This window comes from Pelophylax lessonae, assembly GCF_965119305.1.
Source record: "Pelophylax lessonae genome assembly, chromosome: 7".
Classification (NCBI taxonomy): Eukaryota; Metazoa; Chordata; class Amphibia; order Anura; family Ranidae; genus Pelophylax; species Pelophylax lessonae.
Genome location: NC_138774.1, coordinates 65,680,789 through 65,699,860, shown reverse-complemented (window position 1 = coordinate 65,699,860; position 19,072 = coordinate 65,680,789). Strand labels below are relative to the sequence as shown.

Sequence of the window (19,072 nt, the reverse complement as noted above, 5' to 3'; positions counted from 1 at the left end):
TAGCACAGATATACTGTATATGTGCCCCTCCCCCATCAGCACAGCTATACTGTATATGTGCCCCTCCTCCAGCACAGCTATACTGTACATGTGCCCCCCCCCCCCCCGTGTCCTGTGTGGATGGGTCATTTTTTTATTTCTTAATTTTCTCCTGAATTACGATGTACAATGCATCCTTACTGATGGGAGAACACTGGGCGGGAACCTATGATCAGCCAGACTGTACACACCCACTGGCTACACAGGAAAAGTGCCCCTCCCTGGAAGTGATGTCACTGGCTTTCAGTAACCACACCCATTTGTGGCTCTTGGGCTCAGAAGGAATTGAAGTCATGTGACAGCACTGAAAACTGCAAAATAAAGGTAGAAAAACTGGGATTTTTTCATTTTGACACATAAGGCTAAACTCCGCTCACATTAATGATTGCAGGGGAGAATTTATGGTATTAGGCTGTACTTCCACTTTAAGTATGTTAACCAATCCTTTTGTCTAAATAGCTTTAGGGAAGTTTAATTATAAAAAAATAATTACATGCAGGATCTATTTCATCACCGTCACAAGACATTCACTGCACAGATCAGCAGTCTCATCGACTCAGGATGGAGCTTCTCACTCTGTTCCTGGTATTCTTGGTCTCTGCCATCCTGTGTCTTTACCCATGGAGGCACATGTACAAGAAAAGCAACCTACCTCCTGGACCTACCCCACTGCCTTTCTTTGGGAATCTTCTTCAACTTAAACCAGGGAAACTGATGGACTCCTTTAAGGAGGTAAGTGAAAGAAGCAAACAAACCATATGTTACCATCACAAACATTTATCTGTATCAAGCAGCATTTATTCCACAATAAAAGGTATGTAGCCCTGTTATGGGGGGGGGGGGTTATATGAAGTTGTCCTCTTCACACAGGCTATGGCGCTAACCTGAAGGTAACCAAATGAGCCAGAGCCTTCGCTAAGGGAAGAGTGGACTATGAATATATAATTGGCAGCGCCTCCACTTAGAACAGGGCTCCAACGTATGTAGAAGGGATCCCTTTCTAGGACTATAACTGTAATGAAAATACAGCGCAATCTCAACGGGGAGCACTAGATTTATTGTTTTTGTTCCCTATGGTGGACCATTATATATGAGGAAAAACTGGGATTCTGATACATCCATCCATTCAGAGTTTGATCATCCTTAATGGGGAACAGTGTTCTGTGACTGGTGAAACAGGAGTCAAAGCTGGAGGAAAAACTGGGATCCTGATACATCCAGAGACATTCATCCATTCATCCATCCATTCAGAGTTTCACCATCCCTAATGGGGAACAGCTGGAGGTGAGCAGCTAGGAATCACTGGTGGTGGAGTCTTTTTGAGGACCCATTTTTTAGTTGATGATCTCACACAGAGGTGGAAGGATTATCCGTTGATCCTTTGGACTGATTACGTTTATTATTCCTCACTAGGGATGATCGAAGGGTTCGGGTCGACCATCGGTTCGACCCGAACATTGGGTGTTCGAGGTTCGGCCGAATTTAGAACTTTTTGCTGAAAAAGTTTGGAATTCGGCAACCAGAACCGACCAAACTGCAATGGTTCAGGAAATGGGCTTTAAAAGCCCGTGATTGGACCAGAACCATTCGCAAAAGCCAATTGAGGGGGCAGGAGAATGCTAGGAATGTGATTGGAGTGACTAGGGGGTCCATAGTCCAATCATTAGTGAATACGCCCCCCAGTATATAAGATAGCCCCCGCCAAATTCCTAGCATTGTTATACAGGGACATGGAAGAGAGTGGAAGCAGTTCTGTTAATTTTACTTTAAAAGTGTAATTTAGCATTTATTAGTGTGAGGAAAGGGATATCTAGTGTAGTTAGGGTGCTCTTTTACACTTTAGTTAGATGCAAAAATTTAGTTTCTGTAGGGAAAGTGTGAAGTGTCAGGGTGACCGTAATGTAGTGTAGGGTGAACTGACTGCTATGGCAGAGTGACCAAACCCTTCCATTTCAGGGTGACCGTAATGTAGTGTAGGGTGAACTGACAGTGACTGCTATGGCAGGGTGACCAAACCCTTCCATATCACGGTGACCGCTATAGAGAAAAGATAGTTTCTCTCAAGTCACTTTCACTGCAGTAATATGGCTTCTCCCCTGTCAGCTTGCTTTTTGGCTGCAGGCGTCTATAGGGATTTTTTGAGCACATGTTTGGAGTCAGGCATGACATCTGAACATGTGTATAGGGGGTATATATACACACCCATGTATGTATATATACACCTGCACATATATAGGTGTGAAAGGAGCAGAAAACACTACTTGCGCTAATAAAATAATTAACACCAATATAGTTACGCTCCTATCACACCTATATATGTCTAGGTGTATATATACATATAAGTATGTGTGTATATATACCACTATACACAAGTTCAGATGTTTTGCCTGCCTCCAAAGAACCCAAGAAAATGCCCAAAAAAACGCTAGCGTCAAAATAAAAAAACGCCCAGGTGTGTGGTTGCAGGCATTTTTGGGGGGTTTTTGGAGGCAGGCAAAACATCTGAACTTGTGTATAGTGGTATATATACACACATACTTATATGTATTTTACACTTAGACATATATAGGTGTTATAGGAGCGGCGCCATATTAGTGTAAATGATTTCATTAGCGCAAGCATATATTTCTGCTACTATCACACCTATATATGTCTAGGTGTATATATACATATAAGTATGTGTGTATATATACCCGTATACACAAGTTCAGATGTTTTGCCTGCCTCAAAAAACCCCCAAAAAATGCCTGCAACAACACACCTGGGCGTTTTTTTTTTTGGCGCTAGCGTTTTTTTGACATTTTTTTGGGTTCTTTGAAGGAAGGCAAAACATCTGAACTTGTGTATACGGGTATATATACACACAAACTTATATATATATATATACACCTAGACATATATAGGTGTGATAGTAGCAGAAATATATGCTTGCGCTAATGAAATCATTTACACTAATATGGCTCCGCTCCTATAACACCTATATATGTCTAAGTGTAAAATACATATAAGTATGTGGGTATATATACCACTATACACAAGTTCAGATGTTTTGCCTGCCTCCAAAAACCCCCAAAAAAGGCCTGCAACAACACACCTGGGCGTTTTTTTTTTTTTTTTTTTTGGCGCTAGCGTTTTTTTGGGCATTTTTTTGGGTTCTTCACAGAGGTGGCAGGATTCATTTGTTTATTTATTTTTTGGATTGATTGAATATCACTGAAGCCTTTTTTCCTTTGAACATGTTGTAATAGATATGTTGCGTGTTCATTTAAATTGGATTTTTTTTGTATTTAGTCATTTTGTATCAATCCTTAGTGCTGGTTAACATATATGCGAGGCAGGAACTCAGCGAATCCACTGTGGGATCCCGCATCATATTCAAATCGCAGGCAGTTCACACTGCCATATGCAAATCGCTGGGGGTGTCAAAACAAAGTTAACGACACCCCCCGATCAGTTTGCTTATCGCAGTGTGAACTGTCAGTTCGGACAAGAATCGGATTGCATAGCTGTGAACACCCATGCGATCAGATTCTGCTGTGGACTCAAAAAAGGGTTCTGTGCTTGTTGTGTCCGAATGTGATGCAAATTCAGCCATACAATGTGTATGGCTGAATTCGCATCGCACAGACATGGCATCTGATTTGCAGAGCAGTGCGCTCCGATTCACATGCGATGTCTGTCATCACACTAATGTGAACCAGGACTGACTCACAATACTAAAAGTAATTTTTATGTAGAAACAATGTTGGTTATACACAGATGAGTTGAGATTGTGCTGTATTTTCATTATTTATATTTATTGGAGTGAAGTGAAAGCACTTTTTAATACGGTCGGCAACGAATTATTAATAATAATTTTTGCACTTGTGCACTAATATTGGGGTAGAGGATATTGTGTGGTTTATATTTTTTGGGTACGGTATTGCGCTGATTAAAAATTATTATAAAATAAGTAGTAACTCACCCAAAATAACTGACAGCAGTAGTACTAATACACCCAGCATAGATTTCTAACACATGCTGTCCGTTTGTCCGTTCTTCATCCATCCGTTGACGGATGAAAAACGGACACCAATGTATCTCTATGAAAAAATGGATGATCATCCGTTAACATCCGTTTTCATCCGCTTCTGTCAATGTCCGTTTTTTTTGAACACATGAATGCCCTATTTTTCATCCTTCAAAAAACGGATCGGATGAAAAACGGATGACAACGGATGAAAAACAGATAACAACTGATGAAAAACGGATGAAAAATGGATGACAATGGATAAAAAACAGATGACAACGGATGAAAAACAGATAACAACTGATGAAAAATGGATGAAAAATGGATGAAAAACGGATGGAAAACGGATACATTTTGACATGAGTCACGTGACTGAACTGATGAACTGAACGGACCGTATGTGTGAAAGGGGCCTAAAGATATGCAGACATACCAGCATGTGATTAGTGTAACTTTATACAGTATATGATGAGGTGAGGGCATTACATACAACCAAAGCAATAACAGGAAAAATGTACATATGTGTGAGAAGAACAGTGTGTGTGTGTGTATATATATATATATATATATATATATATATATATATATCCCCCTAAAGGCAATTAACACCAATACCTCCAATTAGGCACTGTGGCACAGTGCAGTTGCAGGGGCCCCTGATGAGCAGCTCACTTGTAAAGTGTAACATAATCCGGCTTGAGAGAACAAACACGGACTTATCTGTTGAGTTATGGCTTCCTGGGGACGCCTGTACAGATGAACACACCGATAGGGAAGAAGTCTGGAATGCACCACCCGCATGGCAAATCTCCTGGTCCCTAACCTGACTATAGGCTATCAATGCTACCAGGCGTTTACCCATCTAAATGGCCGCCGGAAGCCTATCCTGTCATTACACTGAGCTAAAAAGAGCTAGGACCCCCCCCCCCCCCCCCCAGAACAAAAAGGGACACTGTTGCTTTAACCACTTGCCGACCGCTTACTTTTTACATACGGCCGCAGAGTGGCTCCTACAGGCAAAACCACGTATCGGTACGCTGGTTGCCTGGTGGCAGCTAGGAGGCAAGCATGCGCCACTGCCGGCACGCTCCCGCCCCCGATCGTCAGCGGGGAAGCTGATGCGTGTGTCAGGTGGCTCTCTCACTCCCCACTGAGAGAAAGGGACGGTCGGCTGTTGTAAACACAGCCGACCGTCCTTCTCCCTGAAATGATCACAGAGCTTATGTGATCCTGCTATATAGGATCACATGTCTCTATGGTCATTTCAGAAGCCCCCCCCCACAGTTAGAATCACTCCCCTAGGGTCACATTTAACTCCTTGATCACCTATACTGTTAACCCCTTCCCTGCCAGTGTCATTATTACAGTAACAGTGCATATTTTTAGCACTGATTACTGTAGTAATGTCACTGGTCCCCCCAGAAGTGTCAAAAATGTCAGTTAGGGATCCGATCTGTCTGCCACAATGTCGCAGTCCCACTAAAAATCCCAGATCGCCGCCGTTACTAGCAAAAAAAAACAATAAAAATGACATAAATCTTTCCCGTAGTTAGTCCCGTAGTTAGTAGACGTGATAACTTTTGCGCAAACCGATCAAAATATGCTTATTGCAATTCTTTTTTACTAAATGTATGTAGCAGAAAACAAATTGGCCTAAAATGTTAAAAAAAATTGACTTTTTAATTTTTTTTTTTTGGACAATGTCATATAGCAGAATGTGAACAGCGTTGGGTTCAGCATTGCACGACCGCACAATTGTCCATTAAAGTAATGCAGTGCCGAATCACAAAATATGGCCTGGTCATTAAGGGGGCAAATCCTTCCGGTCTTAAAAGTGGTTAAATAATGAAGTGGCAGATATACACTTCAACACAAACCAGTCACTTGATGGGCTATTCTCAGGTATATGAGACCAAAGCTCATGTGATTATAACCTAAGTCTATTGCAGTATGCAAATAGAAAGAGAAGCCTGAGTCTAACAGATATCTCTGATTCCCACACAGGAGTGGTCACATGGGAGTGACAGTAATAAATCAATCAGTGAGCTACACAGTGCAGTAACACTTGTCTCTTTTCAATCTGGATGCATACAACACAAAATCAGCCTTCGGCACTTCTGGCTTGCACAGCATGGGGCTGCTCACACTCTCCTATCCACTCTCCTTATCGTAGATTCAATATTCGATATCGTAGTTAGAATCACATGGAGTAAAAAGTACTGTATCTGAAAGTCATAAGCATCATATAAAATGGAGCAGAATTACATAAAAGTAACAAAGCAGTGTAAACATAATAAATATATCCTCACTTTCTATTGGAAAAGGGTCAGAACAGAAAAGATTATTGTGTGGTAACCCATGTATCCCAGTTATTAGAGAAATTAGGCATTTTTTTGTGTAAAGTATAGAGAAGTCTTTCCATTAACATGATAGTGTCTATTAATAAATACAGAAAAAGAGATAACCGAAGATTACCAGTGTAAGGGTCCTTTCACACGAACGATCCAATCAGATCCGCCTGTCAGTTTTTTAGGCGGACCTGATCGGATCCTCCATGCATCCCTATGGGGCAGCGGATGTCAGCGGAGACACCTCCGCTGACACCCGCTGATATCCGATCCGATCCTGTCCGTGAAATCCGGAGGGATGGAAACATGCTAAGCAGATCCCCACTGAGCAGGCGGATGGCAGCTCCATCTCGACTCTGTGTGCGGAGATGGAGCTGACAGATCCCCGCTGTTCTCTATGGGGGAATCGGATGAGAATGGACCGACTGTCCGTTCTCATCAGATCCGATCTGATCCGATCCGCTGAATGGATGGAAAATAGGGTTTCCATCCATCCTGATTTCACGGACAGGATCGGATTGGATAGAAGCGGGTGTCAGCGGAGATGTTTCCGCTGACATCCGCTGCTCCATAGGGATGCATGGAGCATCCATCCCGGTCCGCCTAAAAAACTGACAGGCGGATCTGATCGGATCGTTCATTTGAAAGGACCCTTAGGCTATGGCCCTAAAGCCCCGTACACACACGCAGATCGTCGTCATACAAACGTCGGCGGACGAAAGATCTGCCGATTGTATGCGTGTTAGTATGGTGCCTCCGACAGCTGTCTGCACACAATCTGCGGACAAGAGTCTTTCTTGCAAACATGAAAATTTTTGTCTGCGGACACCAGAACTGACAATTGTTTGCCTGTCAGTACAGAAATCAGTCGACAGACCGCAGATTTGCAAGACTGGGCATGCTCAGAAAATAAAAAACACAGGGAAAGTTAACCATTACATGACATCACTTCTGCAGTCAGCTGAAGTCTGCGGACAAAATTCTTGTGCTGTCCTTGTGCTGTCTTTGCACTTTTCAACAGACACCGACATCCCGGGGAGAAAAGACGAACATTTGTATGACGACGATCTGCGTGTGTGTATGGGGCTTAAGAGTAGCAGTGCATATGTATGGATGAGTATGGTATGGATGAGTTTTTCTTCAGGACACAAAACCCCTAGAAAGGGTGCATATAAAAGGTACTTCAGAAGAATCAATTGCAGGAAACCACCTGATTTGTTTGAGGCAATATTGGAAATTTTCGTTTCAGTCTTTTTTTTTTTTTTAATCAAACGGTTCTTTATTGAACAAATAAGTGCAACAACCGTATCAGGGTAATGCAATAAGTCAGAAACAGTTAAGCAATCGATAAACAGTACAACTGAGCAAAAGGACATATTCGCAGAGACATTGTAATATACAACCTGAGCAAGCGTCATTGGCATGGAACAATTATGGATGTAACAGGTAGTTAGAGGATATCTCCCAAATAAGGAGAATTCCTGAGTGTTGCTAGATTCACTCACCCAAGGCACATGCCCCAGGTCTTCTCTTGGGTGCCCTGGATCTTCTTTGAGACATGGAGTTAATAGGACCGATCTATGCAGGTATACAGTTGAGACTCTGGTTGCTATAGGGTGGCCAAAAGTCACAGGACCCACTGTGCACTCTGCCATTGCTCAGCAGGGGAGAGACATGGTTGAACTATCTGTCCCTCTAATTTCCTGGGTTTTGGTTTTATATAATTATAAGGATAGGGTAAGGAAGTATTGAAACCCCTGGCAGTTTATTTTTTGCTGTGCTTTTTGTATACCATTGGGGAAATGTTCTTTTACTTCCAATCATATGGATGTAACAGGTAGTTAGAGGATATCTCCCAAATAAGGAGAATTCTCAAGTGTTGCTACATTCACTCACCCAAGGCACATGCCCCAGGTCTTCTCTTGGGTGCCCTGGATCTTCGTTGAGACATGGAGTTAATAGGATCTATGCAGGTATACAGTTTTGGCACATTGTATATGTTATCTATTTTTCAATCAATTATTTACTTTCCCATCGCATTATACCATCACATGTTTTAGACTATTTCATTTTTGTTCAGTTAAAAAAAATGTTGTTGTCTTGTATTTGATCCAAAGTATCCTATCAGCCCATCAACTTTTTAATCTGTGTGCCCAAAGATGCCCCTGGTCTATTTAGGACCCAAGAATTACCCCTGGATTTCCGCTGTTTGACAGTTGGCCCTGAAACAGGTGTTCCCACTGGAAGATTTTTCTTTTATCTCTTCTTCTGGAAACAAATTTTGGATTTCCCACTGCTTTCTTTCTCAGTGACCAGGACAAATAAAATGTTGAATCTCCAATGGACATAGACAGCAATGGGCTAATCTTTTCCTACCTTATCCAAAACTAAAATAAAAGGTTTTGCCAAGAGGCACACTTTCAATTTCACAATCTATCTAGTATTTTCAGTCACATAAAATTACTTTTATTTTAGATTATGCTTTTCATTAAATTTTTACATTGGAGAAAGAAATAGCATCCGTTATGGAACAGCGTAGATCAAAGATTCCATATAGAACACTTTACAAATTAAAAGTACATTTCATCAAAACAAAGGGAAACTTAAAGCGGAGTTCCGGCCTATTTTGCAACTTGCAAAATGCTTATCAACAATTGGGCATTTTCAATTTTTTTCGGGGGTCCCTTATCTTATTTTCAGGGCATTTTTGATTGTACTTCCTACTTCTCCCCCCTCTGTGGCCACGGCCACCGACATCACTTCCGCCTTTGCATTGCATCCTGGGAGCTGTTTGTCATCACTCCCAGGAGGCTGGAATCAGGAAGAACTCCCAGAACACTCCCTGGAATCAGGAAGAACTCCCAGAACACTCCCTGGAATCAGGAAGAAGGATGCAGCAGATTACACTGCGGCTTCAGATGCCCACATGCAACATGGCCGCGCCCAGACAGCGTAAGATTTTGAATAAAATCCAATACTGTACACCTTGTAAGTATGAGAATAACGCTTCTGTAAAGTGCGATGGATTAGTATTATAGAGGTATTTTTAGTTAAAAAAGGTATTTGAGGCCCGAACTCCACTTTCATACTTGAAATCTGTCACAAAAAAATGTTTTCCCTTGGGAAGAAATCCCTTTACCTCATATGCTGGTGATCGCAAAAAGGGCCCTTAGGCTGAAATCAGTAACCTGTACCTTTTCCAGAAGTGGCAACATTTCTAATAGCAGCAACAGCCTCAGTAAGTCTCTTAATGAGTTCCCATACTCTTTGTGAGTTCCTTGTCCTCAGGATCCCCAACAGCAGAGTCACCTCTGGTTCTCTATCCAGAGCATCATTTTTCCTCCTTAAAGGCTCATGCCCTCTGCAAACAAGGCTTTGAACCAAACACATACAAAGGACTCCTAGGCCCCAGGACTAGTCAAGTAGTCAAAGGAGAGGGGAGGGGGGAGATCAAAAGAGAGACGCACAAGGTCAACCCCATATAATCATGCTTTTCCCCCAATATGCACCACTGGCAATAAACCTAGTTGACCAGGGGTATAAAATATTCATAACCCAGCATTACAATGGCCTTTCCTTCCTAGAGGTACCAGTGACTCCTGTCTCTTTATTTCTAGAGGTACTAATGACACTATTCCTAGAGGTACCAGTGACACCTGTTTTAGATGGGCATCTTATTGAACGCAATATATAGGGATATGGTAAGTGGTAGAGACATAATACACACACACCCACACCTGTTGAACAAGATTGACCTTCTCAACTATGGACTGTAACTATGTAACCTACTGGCAGAAAGCAGACCCAATAGCAATACTGAGCTTATGGGAAGACCAACTGAGTACAGACTACAAATTACCTTGGGCTGTTTTCCAGTCAGCAAAACTAAATTTAGGGCTTAGGGCAGGGTAGCTACACATGGTTTCTGTAACAAAAAAGAATACAGTAATTTCAAGTGATTGCAGGGAAACAGGTTCTTCGTCTTGGTAGTCTCTCTGTCTTGTAAGGTTTTTAGTGTTCTCCCTTGGTAGAGTCCTTTTAGCTAGTGCTGCTTATTTATTACCTTGGAGAACTTAGTTCCATTTACCATTCCCACATGAGCGTACACCTTTCAAATTGGGTTTAAGCATCAGTTTCTATGAGGAATGCATTTCTGCCTACAAAACTCTAGATGGTAGTGTATTAACCTAAATACCATAAGTCAAAAGTCATATGTCAAAAGGTCAGGCGTCTGTTGATTCTTATTGACAGAACTACACTTAAGCTTGGGTCCAATGTTTGACAAGAGCTTCTCTAATAAAATGCTGAAAATGTGTACTTTCTATGTCAGTTGTTTATATTGCCCACATATACCATATTAGTATATATGTTCCCCATTGCATTAGAGGACAGAAAAACTAGTCTTGCCCAAACTCAATGTCATGTGACTGTTGGCAGAGAGATGCAAAGGAAGTCAAGACTGGAGGAATACAAAATTGTAAAATGTGTTTTGCTCATTTGATAAAGAAAGCTGAACAATATAGATTAATTGTGGTATGTTAGTGTTTTATATATTTTTTTTAGCATATTCATGTATACAATATATATGGTCCAATATACAATACATCCATGACACCAGTCATTGCAGCACCACAGCAGACTTTATGTAGCGCACTCTTATTAGCCCACATGAAATTGCCCCTACCATGAAAAGGCCATTCGGTTGCATTTGCTTTACAGGACAAAAGTTCTGTGTCCTCCCCTGATTTCACAATAAAATATCCAATTGGTATACTGTCACATTTTTGTGTTTTAGATCAAAGAGAAGTATGGTGACGTATATACCATATATCTTGGTCCACGGAGAGTCATTGTCCTGTGTGGCTACGATGCTGTAAAAGAAGCTCTAGTTGACCAAAGTGATGTGTTTGGAATGAGAGGACTAATGCCATCTGTAGAGCAATATTTCAAAAGTCAGGGTAAGTCATGTCACGGCTACTTTCAGCACTAACTGTTATGCCTTTTAGGTTAGACCATTTTATCAATTGTTTTTTTGAACAAAAGGTCTCATGACTAAGACACAACATATGTCATCAACCCCACATGATAACCACTATGCATACTTAACTACAATAAACACTAGGACACCATTTTGGAGTAACATTGGCCATAGTGGCCATTTAATAACAAATAACCAAATATAACAAAACATTCCTTTAAAACAGAAACATTAATAATAATACAGTAACCATAAGGCTAAGTTCACATGTAGGTGCCAGTGGTGCATATTTGGGGAGTTTTTCAGCTCTAGGATCAGCTCAAAAAACGCCCAACAAGACAAATCCTATTCATTTCAATGGCCCCTGTTCACATCTTAGCGTTTTGATGTTTTAAGCAAAACGCCCAACACTCAAAAAAGTACATGAGCTTCTTTTTGGGCAGATTACAGGCGTTTTTATTTTTTTCCATTGGTTACTAGTCAACCTAAAAACGCCTGCGTAAAAACGCCTGTAAAACGCCTGAAAAAATGCCCATAAAAACGCCTGAAAAAACGCCTAAAAAAAACCTTTAAATAGAAACGCCAAGATGTGAACGTAGCCTAAACAAAAGGTTGCCGATCGTTGGAGGCACACAGTATGAAACATCCACATTGTATCTGCGTAACTACTTACACGGTCCCCAGCCGCACCACACCGGCTCGGAGACAACCCCAACTCTCTGCAGATACCTCACAGTTCAACCTACCAGTTAAAACACCATTAACTGGTATTCCACATGGGACTCCATACCCTAGATGGGTCCCAATTATGATAATCACAGCAGATTTTACAATGCCTCCAAAGACCCCAACCGCCAAGCAACAAAAAGGGGGAGAAATCCAGAGTAGGGGTGGGAGGGTGGGAACTTTCTTCATCCACATTCTTCCTCCAATGCCTGAACTTTGATATCCTGCCTTGATGACCTCTTGGAGTCCCTCCTTCCACCATGTACCCTCCTATTACTGTACATGTATCCTTCTATCTTCATCTTATGACATTAATCCTTTCTATTACTGATTACCATGTTTGCTCAGTCATGTTAGCCCTTCACTCATTTTTTTTTTGTTTGCTTCGGGCTTCTCTTTATGATTAAAAAGCTCTACAAACCAATATTTTTTGGAGTAACCAGATTTTCCAAATGTTCAGATACAGATCCCTAGTTTAGGTCTGGTATCAAAATTGAGCATTTCATTCATTATAGTGTTTGTAAACCCAAAGAAGGAACTTCTCTTTTTTGGTTTCTTTTGGGTCTGGTAAATATATAATGGAAAATGTTCTATTATAATAGTTTGATAAGTTCAAAAAATGTTGATCTTGCTGGAGACTTTGGTAGCAGTGTTTTTATTCCTTTATTCTCTGCCTGTGCTGACTTTTATCAATTTAATTGTTCTTTGAGGAGTACAGAACCATGCCCCTCTATGCTATGGACAAAAGGGGAGGGGTGGGGTGGGTTTTCATAGTCCTATATTGTTTTTGTTGCCTTTATACAAAAGGGAGAGGGGACTTTGTTATCCTAGCACTGGGAGTATACTACGGGCCAGATCACTGGCTGAAGATAAAGTAAAATTGCTCTATCAAAGGAAAAAAAATGCAGACAGCACATCTAAGAACAGATTGGCTGCAATATATTATTTTTGGGTTAGATATGCTTTAAAGAATGTTAAGGAAACATTCAGAAACATGCTGAGATCTCAGTCCAGATTAAAAGCATGGGCTTACCACTTAGGAGGTGACCCAGGTGAATGAGTCACTCAGAGAATGATTATTGTTTTGTTTATGTTTTTTCTTTGGATAGTAGAAAAGGGTTAGACCATGGGTGCTCAACCTGTGGCCCTCCAGTTGTTGCAGAATTACAAGTCCTATGAGACATTGCAAAGCTGATTTATACAAGCATGACTCCCAAAGGCGGAGGCATGATGGAAATTGTAGTTTGGCAACATCTGGAGGGCCACAGGTTAATCACCCATAGGTTAAACTCTTCATCGGGTTTTCGTTGGTGTTTTTGTGCCCACTAGGTAGACTGACTTTTCTATTTGTCCTGATGACCACTGTCACCGAGACAGAAGGTACAAGGAAATCCAACATTTTACAACTGTTACCAGAGCAGGAAATGAGGTAAAATCCTCCAACTGTAAGATCTGCTCTTGTAAAAACTCTCCAAGATGGGATTTCTGTTCACTTTTGACAAATTTCTTGGTAATTTGTAATTTACCATTACACCTCCAGGACAGGAAGTGAAGGAAAATTTCCCCACTGGCACAGACAACACAAGAAATAACCTTCAAAGGGGTTGATAATTTAACTATTCATTGCCTTGCCTAAAACAAAACAAAAAAAAAGTGGGGAGGAGACCACGCTGTGTTGCTTAACTGTAGTTGAGAAAAATCTTCCTAGTAAGGCTGTAAATCTCAGGAATGGCTAGGCAGAAAAATATATTCTTTGGCACATAAAACAGGTCTTATATATGGATTGAAATACCTCCTTTAGACCTTGGTCCATAGTTTTATTTGTTAAAATGCAGAACATGGATGTTTGCTGGTCGAATCAAAATGTACGAGCCAATGATCTTAAATCCTTGTGCCATTTATAAAGGCTGGTAACTAACTGAGGCATAATGAGGAAGAAGGCAGGGGTGTATATAAGGACTAAACCAACTAGCCCCAACATACAGGTCAACTGGAATATGCCATTACAAACATAACATTCAGAGGTTGTAGTGAATTGACACTAAGGGGTAGATTTACTAAAACTGGTGCACTCAGAATCTGATGCAGCTGTGAGCCAATCAGTTTCTAACTACAGCTTGTTCAATTGAGCTTTGGCAATAAAACCTGGAAGCTGATTGGTTTCTATGCAAAAGTGAGCCGGATTTTGCACTCTCCAGCTTTAGTAAATAAACCCCTATATGTCAGCTAAAATATATTTATAGAGTACTGTACATAATTAAATGCAATGCAAAGGTGATGGGTACAGGATAAGTGTTCCATTACAGTGTATTTAGCTGCTTGCCTGTAGTTTGGCTTTTAAAAAAGAGCAATATTCCCAATGCACATGTTCCTGAGAGTGGCAGAAGAGTAGGTGGGTGCTGTAGCGACCACTGGCTGGAAATCGGAATGACTCACAGCAAGATATGTCACCAGAACACCAGGGACTCTATAAAAGGGTCCAATGCTTTACTAAATGATCATGTCAGAGCAAAGGATAGTGAGTGATGTTTCGGAGCCACCAGGACTTCATCACATGCCTGATGAAGGGGTCCTGCGTGACTCTGTAACAATGCTATCATTTGTTGTTATGTAATCATTCAGTAAAGTGTTGGACCCTTTAATGGAGTCCCTGGTGTGTTGCTGACATATATCTTGCTCTGGCTTTTAAAATAAATTCAAAAGTAAGGAAATGTGGTAGAAGCAGCAGCAAGCAAAGTTCACTAGACTGAACAGACAAATGAGCACAGTTTGTCCAACTTAATTTTGGGTGTGTGCTAAATTGAAAAATGAAATTTTAATTTAAAACATTTGGAAACAGTGCATTTAATTTTCAAAGCATGTTGTTTTTCGGCTATAAATCATAATACATATAATTATTTCTGTATGATGCAATATTTAATATGATGCAATATGTAATAATAATGTAATACAATTATTCCTCTAGCAATATAGAGCTTATATTTTGAAATTGTAAATTGGTAAGCCCGGTCTTTAACAGAAACCTAAAAAAAAATTGCTTTGCAGTCTTTCTTCTTTATCTATCTGCATATAATAGGGTTTGGCCTTTACTAGGGGGCAGGTGTATTTCTTTATAAAACATTGTGTGAGACATGAAATAGTAGTGACCTACTGTAAGTGTAGATTGGCCATTCTCAACCAGGGTTCTATAAAAGCCTAGGGTTCCTCCAGAGGATGCTATGGGTTTTGTGAGCTGTGGCTGATAAACTTCCTATCTTATGATGCCTGGATAGTTCCATGTCCAATGCCACTTGGCAGAGCCTGCAGCATGACACCAACAATCTTTTTAGCTTTAGGAAATTGGACATTGTGACCACAACTGTAAGGAGGGTCTTCTCCTCACTGACTACCAATGGAAGGGACATTCTTACCACTGTCCCCCAGTAAAAAGATTTTAGAAGGGGACCTCTGGGGTAAAAAGGTTGAGAAATCATGGTGTAAAAATTTTCTGTCGCAGAATACTGCAACATATTAACCACTTACGGACCGCCCACCATGTATTTCTTTTGATACTTTGAGGTTAAATAGCGGGGTTATGGCAGCAGATAGCTGCCATAATCCCAGTATTTTTTTTAAAGAGGGGGCAGTCCGCTTTAACATAAGGGTGGTACCAGCAGTGGATTCGCCGCGGGCAATGCTGTATCCTGGCCTAGGCCAACAAGGCCCAGGCCTAGGGAGGCACTTTTCAGGGGGGCAGAAAAAAAAATATTTCATTATTTGTATAATGACTATGGACTTCCTATTTATTATACAAATAAGTGAAATAATCCTATAATTACAATCAGTGGCAGCAAACACAAGTCCAAATATCCTAAAAGATCAATCTTACTAATCTTGTGACATATGGCTGTACTAATGGGCACTGATAAGACTGCACTGGTGGCCACTGATGAGGCCACACTGATATGCAGCACTGATAGGCAGAAAGAGGCGGCACTGATGAGGCTGAACTTATGGGAACGATGAAGCTATGCTGATGGACACTGATAGACTGTGGTTATGGTCTGTGGTTTACAGGTGACAGGGTGGGTCGTAAACAGGAAGGGGTGTGGCCTTTACAGGAAGGGGTGGGTCATATTTAAATTAGGGGGTGCACAAGTTTAGTCAGGCCTAGGGCAGCACAAAACCTAATTACACCACTGGCCGCGGGATCACCCTTATAGGCGGCAGGAGAGGTGCCCCCCCCTCAAGCCGCTTCCCAGTTGTTTTCCCCGCTTACCAGACCCGTTGGTAGCGGGGAAAACAATCCGGTCCGTTGTCCCCTGAGGCAGGAAGTCGAGTGGGGGCAAGATGGCCCTCACTCAACTCTATGGCCTTGGAGGACCAGAGCGACATCATACATCACTTCCTAACAACGGATTTAAAGAGCCCTTTTTTTTCATCATGAAAAAAAATAATCTTTTTTTTTAGATGTGAGTGTAGGGGTCTTTTTGACCCCAGATCTCCCATTAAGGAGGTCCTGTCATGCTTATTTCTATTACAAGGGATGTTTACATTCCATGTAATAGGAATAAAAGTGATCAAAAAATGAAAAAAAAAAAAAAAAACAGTGTAAAAATAAAAGATAAAATAAATAGTAAAAAAAAAAAATTAAAGCGCCCCATCCCTGTTAGCTCGTGCGCAGAAGCGAAAGCATACGCAAGTTGCGCCAAAATATATAAATGGTGTTCAAACCAAACATGTGAGGTATCTTGTGATCATTAGAGCAAGAGTAATAATTTGAGTCCTAGACCTCCTCTGTAACTCTAAACTGGTAACCTGTAGAAAATTGTCACCTATGGGGATTTTTAAGTACCAATGTTTGTCGCCATTCCACGAGCGTGCGCAATTTTGAAGTATGACATGTTGGGTATCTATTTACTCTGCGTAAAATTATTTTTCACATTATAGAAAAAAATTGGGCTAACTTTACTGTTTTTTTTTTCCAAAAAGTTTATTGAAGAATAATGAAGTATACAATTATTCAGTCAAACATTGAACATAATGTAACAGAATAACGTAGGTTTAGGGAACAAATCGACATTAATCGGTTGAGACAACAGTAATGTGAATTGTTAAATACATATAGTATTATCTAAGAAAAGATGTAAACGTTTAATTGGTCAGTAACATGAAGCGACATATGAATGTGGGATAGTTATCCGGTAGATGGTTGCAATCAAAGTAGAGTGAAGCCAGTGTCATTAGATAAATATAGTTGTATATATACCAATTATACTGGTGTAATAGGGGATTAATCATTATAAACCTAATGCTAAAGTGTTGATCGGGGTAGAGGGGGGTCCCTATGGCCAGCATGAGGACCAAGAAAGGAAGAAAGAGAGAAGAGACGAAAAGAGGAAGAGAGGATTGGGAAGGGGGGGAGAGGAGTCCGAGGGTAAAAGGGGTAAAGGGGGGGATCACCTGGTATAGGCGGTAGTAGTACGTGACAGGTAATCTGATGTATTCTATCGTCTAATCCTCGTTCCTGTTGGTGATATTGTTGTACTCTTGTGAGTATTTGAAGATTATCCAATCTTTCCAAATTTTTGTGTATCTGATTGGGGAATCATGTACTGTGGATATGAGCTCTTCCATCATTGAGATTTTGTCAATTTGGGTAAGCCAAGCACGGAGGGATGGGGTTTTAGAGGTGCCCCATAGCCTTGGTATGCAAAGTTTGGTTTTATCATGATCATAGGAAGAAATTTGAAATATCTGGGTGGAGAATTGGGGTGGTAATGGAGCAAAAATTGAGCTGGATGTAATTGTAGATCATGTGATGGGACTTTGAGTATATATTCTTTGACCACATTCCAAAAAGGCCATATCTGTGGGCATGACCACCATAGATGCAGCATGTCAGCCTAAGGTTGTTTGCACCTCCAACATTCATCTGGGATACATTTATTAAATTTGCTCAGCAATGAAGGGGTACGGTACCATTTGGTAAGTATTTTGTAGTTATTTTCTTGAATAGAAACATTAACTGATTCCTTCAAGACATTACGGAATATTTTTTCCCACTGAGGATCTCTTAAGGGGATTTCGGTGTCAGAGGACCAATCATCGGACAGTTTGTCCTATTTTTATTGGGCAATTTTCCCATAACAGGGAGTGTAACGTGGATAGCATGTGCTGTTTTGGTTGCTGGAGTGCACAAATTTGCTCAAATGTAGAGAGTAGGGTATTTTTAGAGTTCTTTTTCAAACGGGAAGAGACAAAATAATGGTGTTGAGTGTATTCCCATCTGGTCAAAGAGGAGGTATTTAGTTTTGTTTTTAGATCCTCAAAGTTGAGTAGTTTCCCGTTTTGAAGAAGGTGGAAGATGTGTAATCCTATTTCGTTATGTACTGTTTGTAAGGAGTGAGAAGATTGACCGGGAGGAAATTTAGGATTGTCTAGTATAGGTGTGAGAAGGCTGTTTTCTCTGATTAGCTCATGTTTAGCATTAGTGGCGTGAAAGCAACGGATAGTGGGGCCAATCAAGGGATGCTTTTTTAGAGAATCCTGTAGATTGGCGTATGTAAGCCAAGGGATACATTGGATAAGCCCATAGTGCATTATCTCCAAACCAGTTTATTGAAAATAAAAGACACAGATGTGCACTCACCCTTAAGGTGCTACAAACAAGCATGTAGTATCACAAATAGCAGCAAGCCAGAGATTGCCCAGCAGTGGTGTTCATTCCGCATAACCAACCAGAAAGATGGCCGCGCTCGGATGTCCGGGTGTGACGTATGATGCTCGGCTAGCTCCTCCTGACGTGTTTCGTCATTACAACGTTCTCAAAGGAGGGGGCGTAGCCGAGTGCCAGCGTCATCACCCTTAAATAGTCCATCTCAGCCCAATCCAGCTGAAACAAATGAATAATCAGTCCCGGCGCGACCGCCCCGGAACCGGAAATGACCCGTGCGTTCCACTACATGGAACCAGGAAGTCATCCAGTATCCG

General features: G+C 41.0%; 1 protein-coding gene across 1 annotated transcript in view; it reads left to right on the top strand.

Annotated features, from left to right (window-relative positions):
- Window positions 1–567: 567 nt before the first annotated feature.
- Window positions 568–19,072, top strand: part of LOC309560464 (cytochrome P450 2G1-like) — a gene marked incomplete at its 3' end in the record, with an annotated part of 47,276 nt that continues 28,771 nt past the window's right edge. The window contains exons 1-2 of the mRNA XM_082264097.1: window positions 568–771; window positions 11,192–11,354. Coding sequence (XP_082120223.1) covers window positions 601–771; window positions 11,192–11,354 — 334 coding nt within the window. The remainder of the gene's footprint in view (window positions 772–11,191; window positions 11,355–19,072) is intronic.